Here is a 10,000-nt window from a genome sequence, read left to right on the forward strand (position 1 = left end):
AGTAGAGGCTAGTAGAGGCTAGTAGAGGCTAGTAGAGGCGAGTAGAGGCGAGTAGAGGCTAGTAGAGGCGAGTAGAGGCTAGTAGAGGCTAGTAGAGGCGAGTAGAGGCGAGTAGAGGCTAGTAGAGGCTAGTAGAGGCGAGCAGGCAGTAGCGGAGATAGCGTGGGTGCTTGGGCGTCCCAACAAGGCCCCCCCCGCCTAGCTACCCCCCCCCCCTCAGAAACCATCAGTTGCACCTCTGACCCCAAAGTCTCTCAGTTTTTAGTTTTTTTTGGTCCATGTGCAGTTAATGACCTGCATATTCCACAACGTAGAGGGAGAGAATACCATGGCAGTATTGAATAATTGGAGCTCAGACGCAATTTTGTAATTTTCTCAATTTCTGATCCTCTGAATAAAAAACAGAAAATTGGAAAAACAGTTTAAAGATCCAACTTTTTAATTTGTCAAGGTGGAAAAAAATGACAAATTGGATATTGGAACCCATTTTTCTGTTTTTCCAAATGTCCGTTTGTGCTTAGAAAATTGAACTGATCAGCGTCACACTGACCCTTCCCACCCTTAACTGTGGATTTCCACAGGATGCAGAACGTCTGCGGACCGGCTCCGCTGCTGAACGGCTGCGTGCTCCGCCGTCCGTCAATACCCACCAGGTCCGGATTTGTTGCATAACGGCTGCGGCCAGCCGACCACGAGATCTCGCGAATTCACGTATGTTCGCGCGATATAACAGGATGTAGTTTCTATAAACAGAACCACAAAACCACCACCAGTTAGTTTCCATCCAGAGGAGTAGAGGGGAAACTACTCTGAGCTGTGTTTTCAAGGTGTAGTGCAGGGAAATATGATCCGCCGTGAGCACGGTGGATTTTATTTTGAAAAGTAACCGGATGTTTTATTTTGTTTCTGTGCTCGACTTCCTGTCCCGCACTATCTGCCGTGTGCTGAACTGCTGCGGAGCTCTCCGGCGTCCGGCAAAAATAGAAGCTCTGTGTATCTGCTCCGGAGGGCTGGGACCGCCGGAGCTGGGACGGAGTCGGGACGCAGACGTTCTGCAGTCAGTGGAAATACACACACTGACTTTAATGGAAACCTAATGACTCCGTCGACGTTCCGGAGACGTTCCGCATCCAGTGGAAATTGCCGGTAAGTGCCATGTCATTATATAGCGTGGCGCTGATTGAGAGCTCTTGGCCTGTTCAGCACCATCGCTGTCCATCAGCTGTCGCTGTCCGTGGTGCTGAAACATTGTTACATGACTGGCATATATTATATATTGACATAAAGGCTTACTTGGCTCAACAAGTGACGCATTATAACGTGCATTCATCAGATATTTTACCGTTTTTTTTTGTTTTTTAACGGTTACAATTTTAAAATGACTTGGTAGCAATGGGCGCTGTGATGGAGCTCCGCCCCCACTGTACTGAGGGTCTAGCTCCGCCCCTGGCAGCGATGCATTCTGGGGGTCTGACCTTCATGTCGCTGATGGACTCCAGCTTCTGTTGGTCCTTTGGTTTCTTCTTCTGGAAATCTTCCATCAGGTTCTTAATGTTGGTGCCGATCTCCCCGAAGTTCAGGTACAGGTTCTAATACACACGCAGAGACACACACACACACACACACACACACAGACACACACACACACACACACACAGAGACATACACACACACAGCTTATATAAGTATAATATAAATGATTGAACGACATCATCAGGTTGAGGCTGGCTGTTCTCCGTGTGTGTGTGTGTGTGTGTGTGTGTGTGTGTGTGTGTGTGTGTGTGTGTGTGTGTGTGAGTGTGTGTGTGAGACTCACGTTGGCGTAGAACTCGTCGTTCTCTGCAGACAGAACCACCTCCTTCAGGTCTCTGCTGATCCCCGGCACTCTGGACAGGTCGATCCGGTTGTTGTTCAGACCCATCAGCTCATGGACCATCGCCTGGTACGTCCACTACACCCCACACACACACACACACACACACACACACACACACACACACACACACACACACACACAATTTATCTGACTTTAAAGGGATATATCCTTTTAGTTTAACATGAAACAGCCCCGAAATCACCATCACCAAACCCACCAGACTCCATGTAAATAATCAGCACTTTTAGCGTGTATAGAGCCAGCATATTTCCACCAGACTCCATGTAAATAATCAGGATTTTTAGCGTGTATAGAGCCAGCATATTTCCACCAGACTCCATGTAAATAATCACTACTTTTAGCGTGTATAGAGCCAGCGTATTTCCACATGTAAATGGGTGAATTAAGGGTTTATTTCAACCAAACCAGAGTGGTAAATCCTGATTATTTACATGGAGTCTGGTGGAAATATGCTGGCTCTATACACACTAAAAGTCCTGATTATTTACATGGAGTCTGGTGGAGTTCGGTGATGGTGATTTCATGTTAAACTAAAAGGATCTTACTCTTTAACTAAAAGGTCTATCTCTGTAGGGATCCATCCCATAATGTTGTCAGACTCTTAGAATAATAATCTGAGTCTGTCAGTATTACCTGGTTGAGCAGCGGCGTGATGGCGTCGTCGCTGCGGTCCAGGATCAGCAGCAGAGGAGGAACCTCCGTCTTCCTGAAGTCAAACAGCTCGTACTCCTTGGTGATGATTTGCTGACGGACGGAGAGACGGACCAATGAGCGGTGAGACGATACAAATACAAAAAAACTTCTGTAAGTGTAAGGTTTTCTATTTATTAGTCAATATATTAACATACTAAGTCAATATTGTGAGATATTAAATACATTTTCAGTTACACGGAGTGCGTACAGACGGGTTTTACCGTTTCTTTTATCACTTCAGTCTACAGCAGGGGTGTCAAACTCAAATTCCCAGAGGGCCACACGTGAAAATAAGAATCACATCAAGGGCCAGACATGTTTAGTTTATTCACATGCTTTTATTTAATCGAAAAAGTCAAGGATCTTTTACTGGATTACGTTTCTCATACAGACTTCTCACTTGCCTGTGTGCCTGTGTGTGTGATTGTATGTGTGTGTGTGTGTGTGCGTCTGAGACGTGTTTCTGCGTGTGATGCCGTGGAAACCTTGACGCTCTCGGCGAGGCGTTTGGACATGTCGGAGGACAGTTGGTAGCGGATCATGGGACATTTCTTCAGAGCGAGCAGGACGGAGGTCAGACCCTGGGTACACCGGGACAGCATGGAGGGCTCCCAGCTCCTACCCTGATACACACACACACACACACACACACACACACACACACACACACACACACACACACACACACACACACACACACACACACAGAGACACACACACACACACACAGAGACACACACACACACAGACACACACACACACAGAGACACACACACACACACACAGACACACACACACACACACACACACACAGACACACACACACACACACACACACACACACACACACACACAACACACACACACACACACACACACACAGAGACACACACACACACACACACACACACACACACACACACACACACACACACACACACACACACACACACAGAGACACACACACACACACACACACACACACACACACAGAGACACACACACACACACACACAGAGACACACACACAGAGAGACACACACACACACACACACACACACACACACACACACACACAGACACACACACACACACACACACACACACACACACACACACACACACACACACACACACACACACACACACACACACACACACACACACACACACACAGAGAGACACACACACACACACACACACACACAGACAAACATTAATATATACACACAGAAAATCATTATAAATCTTTTGTGAAAGGAGATTCTTTCGTAATTCTTCACCAAGGCTGAATTTTGGGAAAGAGACTTCAGATACAGTATTAGGGGACCACTAAGGTCTATATAAAGAGACTTCAGATACAGTATTAGGGGACCACTAAGGTCTATATAAAGAGACTTCAGATACAGTATTAGGGGACCACTAAGGTCTATATAAAAGAGACTTCAGATACAGTATTAGGGGACCACTAAGGTCTATATAAAAGCATCCAAAGAGCACCATGTCATGGGACCTTTAAGTGTTCGGGCTGGTAGGTTGGTGTGATCCGCTGAAATATAGACGTTTCTTTCGCCATGCTAAGTCTATGTGAGAAGTCTTTCTGGGCCATGGGGTGCAGTACCACCATTATCCGCTAAGCCCACGGTGGCTTTTAGACATGGCGCTCTTCCTGGGGGGCTTGGTCTGAACGCGGATTAAAGAGACAGGAAGGTTTTGGGGGTTCTCACCCTGGCGACCCCCTGCAGGTTCAGGGAGAAAAGGTGAGGGTTCACTGCGATGAAGTCTCCGTAGAACTCCTGTACACACACAGACACACAGATATTTTTCATTAATAAATATGAATTATTTCATCTGTTAGTGCCCACAACGTCTGACTTTACTAATCAAAAGACAAAGAAGTGAAAACATTTAAAGAAGCTGGGCGTCTGGTGTGTACACAGAGTTAATAGTTGATTGATATTCTATTCATTTCATGTTGTCTGACTTTGAATGAATTGACTAATAATAATAATAATAATATGTAATAATATAATAAACTAACAATGTGTAGTTAGTGTGTATTTCAGAGGACTCACCTGGACTTCAGCCACCACCTCCTGTTCATCGGCCTCAGCCAGAGCCTTGATCTCACTCTTACTGATCACATTACTGAAGTCTGGAGACACACACACACACACACACACACACACACACACACACGTTCAAAAATATTCATGTAAGACAGTGGTTCACGTTTATGTTGTTTAAACCCCCTACCGCTAGATGGCTATGCTGAGACACACCACTAGTGTCCTCACCTAGCAGTGCCTAACAGTGTCTGACTTTTTGCTAGAAGCTAACAACATAGATATGGCTGACCTTTGGCCTACTTTAGCATATAAACATTAGCTCATTGCGGTATATTGAATGGTGACCCATGTATCGTATCACCAGATTCTTGCCAACACACAGCCATAGTCAATAGTCTGGTGTGCCCCCCCCCCACGGCCCTGTGGGTCACATGATCCACCATCAGAGTGAACACTCAGTCTCTCACAGATGAAGTAGACGCTGTATTTGGGTCTCCGCAGCTCCTGGATCAGATGCTGCACATTCTCCTGCAGGAAACACACACAGACACACACACACACACACACACACACACACACACACACAGACACACACAGACACACACACACACACACACACACAGACACAACAATCAGTTATAGTCATTATACAGGTTATTATCAGACAGTCAGACAGGCAGAGAGACAGGCAGAGAGGCAGACAGAGAGACAGGCAGAGAGACAGGCAGAGAGACAGACAGACAGACAGGCAGACAGACAGACAGGTGTTGTACCTTGGTTGGTCTCAGGAAGCAGATGGCCTTCAGGTGTTTCATGTTGTCTCGGCTCTGAGAGTCGATCCGCTCAAACAGGTAGACCTCCTTCTGGAGGATCTCAGACTGGGTATACACCACACTCACTATACTGGTCTACACAGGGACACACAGGGACACACAGGGACAGGGACACATACACACACACAGGGACAGGGACACACACAAAGGGACACACAGGGACACACACACACAGGGACAGGGACAGAGACACACACACACACACACACACACACACACACACACACACACACACACACACAGACACACAGGGACAGGGACACACAAACACACAGGGACAGGGACACAGACACACACACACACACACACACACACACACACACACACACACACACACAGGGACACACACACACACACACACACACACACACACAGGGACAGGGACACACACACAGGGACACACACACACACACACACACACACAGGGACAGGGACACACACACACACACACACACACACACAGGGACAGGGACACACACACAGGGACACACACACAGAGACACACACACACACACACACACACACAAAGACACAGACACACAGAGACAGGGACACACAAACACACAGGGACAGGGACAGACACACACACACACACACACACACACACACACACACACACACACACAGGGACAGGGACACACACACACACACACAGGGACAGGGACACACACACACACACACACCACACACACACACACACACACACACACACACACACAGGGACGGGACACACACAGAGACACACACACACACACACACACACACACACACACACACACACACACACACACACACACACACATCATGTTACTCCAGTGAGGTATACAGTAGCCTATATAAAGTAGCCTATTAAAATGAGCCAGTGTGTCTCACCGTCTCGGTATACTGTGCAGCCCTACTGACTAGACATGCGCAGTATGTAACAGTGTTATTACATATATATATATATATATATATGTATATATATATATATATATATATATATATATATAGTGCAGTATTAGTAACAGTGTGTGTCCCTTACCGTCTCCTTGTCCATGAGCAGCACCTTCATCCCGGGCCCGCTGCTCTCAATCATCTTGGAGATGTACTGCTTCACCGCGAGCGTCACGTTCATGATTAAACTACACCGATAAAACGACGACAGTAACGGTTATGGAGCCTAACGTGACCCTTACGTGACGCTGACGGCCGCAGCAGCTGCGGGGAGTCTGTTTTCAGTCTGCTCTCGGCAGCTTTTCTCTCAAATATAGAACCGCTGCGCTGCTGCTGCGACGACAACAACAACACCGCTGCGGAGGACAGCTTCCGTCCTTCCGGGTCCGTGCGTCGTTACGTCACACGCACAGCGCCTGCGTAATGACCATAGACTGTAAATATTAACGCAGTTGTGGAGGTGTCTAACTGGTAAAAAACAAACAAGTAACAAACGTGCCAAGCTGTATGGTGAATGTATGCATTATTCTTATTATAGCTATGTATTATTACGTTTATTTATCCCCCTTTTATATATGAGTTTAGTTTATACTGCTCACACACACACACACACACACACACACAGACACACACACACACACACACACACACAGACAGACACACACACACACACACACACACACACACAGACACACACACACACACACACACACACACACACACACACACACACAGAGACACACACACACACACACACAGAGACACACACACACACACACACACACAGACAGACACACACACACACACACACACACACACAGACACACACACACACACACACACAGAGACACACACACACACACACACACACACACACACACACACAGAGACACACACACACACACACACACACACACACACACACACACACACACACACAGACACACACACACACACACACACACACAGACACACACAGAGACACACACACACACACACACACACACACACACACACACACACACACACACACAGACACACACACACACACACACACACACACACACACACACACACACAGAGACATCACACACACACACACAAACACACACACACACACACACAGAGACACACACACACACACACACACACACACACACACACAGACACACACACACACACACACACACACACGAGTGTAATTTAATTAAATTACACGTGTGACACTGACAGACATCTCCGATCACGATTAAAAAAAAAAGATCCAGCCGAGGAAAGTAACTAAGTACATTTACTCCAGTACTGTACTTCAGTCCAAATGTTGAGGTACTTGTACTTTACTTGAGTATTTTCTCTTCATACCACTTTCTACTTCTACTCCGCTACATTTCAGAGAGAAATATTGTTCTTTTTACTCCACTACATTCATCTGTTACAGCTTTAGTTACTAGTTACTTTAGTTACTCCGCTACATTCATCTGTTACAGCTTTAGTTACTAGTTACTTTAGTTACTAGTAACATATCAGACCCGTAAACACACAGCTGGTTGGATCCTTTAATCTTTCTACTATGTTTGAATACTTTCACTACATTTTCCTCAAGATACTTACACACTGTTACTGAAGTAAACTTTTCACTGCAGGACTTGTACTTGTAGCAGAGTATTTTTACAGTGTGGTATTAGTACTTTTACTGCAGTAACGGACCTGAATGTTCCTTTATATGTTGAGAAAGTCCTCTTAAAAAGCCTCTTGGATCGGCTAGAAAATGTCACAAAGCTGAAAACAGGGCCGTTTTAGAGAAACGTGGTTCTTCCAGGTATGCTATTGTATTTTTCTTGAGTATTTCCATTTTCTACTACTGTATACTTATACTGCACTTCATCTCAGAGGGAAATACCTGAAAATCATAGTCAGAAAAGGCTTTATTGCCCCATTAAGTTACACATAACGTGGAGACTTTTTTTTAGCCTTGGTGAATGGGCATTCGTAATCAAACATTAATAAGAAATAAACAATACATACAGAAACAAATATATACATACAATATTGGACATTTTAAGGGCTTTATAACGTACTAACTATATGTGTTTAATGTGCAAGTTTGAATCACGTACAGTGAATATCAGTCGGTGCTTTCTTAAACAGTTTATCGGAGTGCAACGTTAGCATGCTATTCATTGTAAGCATGCTAGTCTGTTAGCATGCTAATCTGTTAGCACGCAGACGTCCGTTTTAGATTCGCCGTTAACGTTAACGCTGCACATTGTTGACGGCGTTTCTACGAAGACGAAGTCTCATTGTACGTTTGTCTCCGCGTAACCGGTAAAAGACGAAAGGGTGAATTTAGTTTAAAGTGTTTTTTCTTGTAAAAACGACATTAATGTTTACTGCTGTGTCTCCGCGCAGATATCACTCCGCCGCAACCACTCACTCCCATTCATAGCAGGGGAGGGAGGAAGTGGCGGAGGGATACAGCAGCGCAAATAGACCCAAACAGCGTGCTCGGTGCCAACTTACAGCTAACATCACCCAGCACATGAACATCACTGATTCACTGAGTGTTTTTGGGGAAAAACACGCCATTTAAAGTGCAATTTTTTCGGAATAAGTATTTTTTTGACACGTAAAAAGTCCGGATAAGGTAAGCAGACGCTTGCTTCGCTATATGACGCGGATATCAGAGTTAATGAAGTCACTTGGTAGCTGCTAGGCTAGCTGTTAGCTTGTTAGCAGTGGTAGCTAAATGTAAAGGGAGAGGGAGAGAGAGGGGGGGAACGGGGGCTAGCTGGTGTCGTGTGCATCAGGAGCATTACTGCAGTAAAATACCAGACTCACAGTCTGTTATAAAGCATCTCAAGTGTAGATAAGTAGACAGAAAGTAGGTGTAAAGTCAGCAGTCTTCTGCAGTTCGCATGCTCTGAAGCTGTATGTGTTTAAATTAGCTTTTAGCTTGTTAGCTTAGCTTGCTAACTGACTGAGCTAGCTAACCCTTTTCACAGCAAAGTGTAGCTTCTTGTTGTGTTTTTGGTCACTTAGCACGTTAATAACCTCACGAGAGCAACTTTAAACCACATAACTTATTATATACTGTGCTGTTTGATTCTTATTCATGCAAAAATGAAAGTAAAAAGTTAGCTGAATGCCCCCATCGTAGTGTAAATAACAGAGCTAGCTTTGGGAGCTAACAGTCATCAGGATGACTCATGTAAACATGTTTGTTTGTCATTAAATAATGTTAAAGGTGTTTATATAATATTATGACATATAATACAACAAACTGCTTTAACTGGAGACACATTCAGACATTTTTTTATGGTTTTATTTATGAATATAGAAGACAAAAAACAGTAACCAAGGACAACCTACAGACGACAAACAGAACAAGACAAACAGAAATTAACTTGAAAAGTATCTTACTTTTCTACTCCATTTTATATATATATATATATATATATATATATATATATATATATATATATATATATATATATTTCAATGAAAACAAATTTCAAATAGTTTTAGACCATTTTATTTTTTTTACAGATTGTACGAAGTTCAAGTACTTATAC

General features: G+C 44.5%; 2 protein-coding genes and 1 long non-coding RNA gene across 4 annotated transcripts in view; 2 read left to right on the forward strand and 1 right to left on the reverse strand.

Moving 5' to 3' along the window:
* vps45 (vacuolar protein sorting 45 homolog) overlaps nt 1-10,000 on the reverse strand; it is a 19,245-nt gene that overhangs the window by 6,541 nt on the left and 2,704 nt on the right. The window contains exons 2-11 of one of the 2 annotated variants that reach the window (XM_035993277.1): nt 8,957-8,962; nt 6,517-6,682; nt 5,433-5,567; nt 5,127-5,187; nt 4,666-4,745; nt 4,318-4,386; nt 3,076-3,213; nt 2,531-2,641; nt 1,817-1,951; nt 1,476-1,589 (exon numbers count right to left, since the gene is read on the reverse strand). In XM_035993277.1, the coding sequence (XP_035849170.1) occupies nt 1,476-1,589; nt 1,817-1,951; nt 2,531-2,641; nt 3,076-3,213; nt 4,318-4,386; nt 4,666-4,745; nt 5,127-5,187; nt 5,433-5,567; nt 6,517-6,609 (936 nt within the window). In that variant the 5' untranslated portion in view covers nt 6,610-6,682; nt 8,957-8,962. Of the gene's footprint in view, nt 1-1,475; nt 1,590-1,816; nt 1,952-2,530; nt 2,642-3,075; nt 3,214-4,317; nt 4,387-4,665; nt 4,746-5,126; nt 5,188-5,432; nt 5,568-6,516; nt 6,803-8,956; nt 8,963-10,000 lie in introns of those variants that run through there. The other variant, XM_031300092.2, reaches the window with a different exon arrangement.
* LOC116050062 lies at nt 2,641-6,368 on the forward strand. Its single transcript, XR_004895425.1, has 3 exons — nt 2,641-2,968; nt 3,046-3,047; nt 6,356-6,368. It is a non-coding gene; the product is annotated as an uncharacterized LOC116050062 (long non-coding RNA).
* The window catches only part of LOC116050060, a 10,776-nt gene continuing 9,426 nt past the window's right edge, over nt 8,651-10,000 (forward strand). Inside the window, exon 1 of the mRNA XM_035993403.1 lies at nt 8,651-9,072. The gene's annotated coding sequence lies outside the window, so the exon portion shown is untranslated. The remainder of the gene's footprint in view (nt 9,073-10,000) is intronic.

This window comes from Sander lucioperca, chromosome 16, assembly GCF_008315115.2.
Source record: "Sander lucioperca isolate FBNREF2018 chromosome 16, SLUC_FBN_1.2, whole genome shotgun sequence".
NCBI classification, from domain to species: Eukaryota; Metazoa; Chordata; class Actinopteri; order Perciformes; family Percidae; genus Sander; species Sander lucioperca.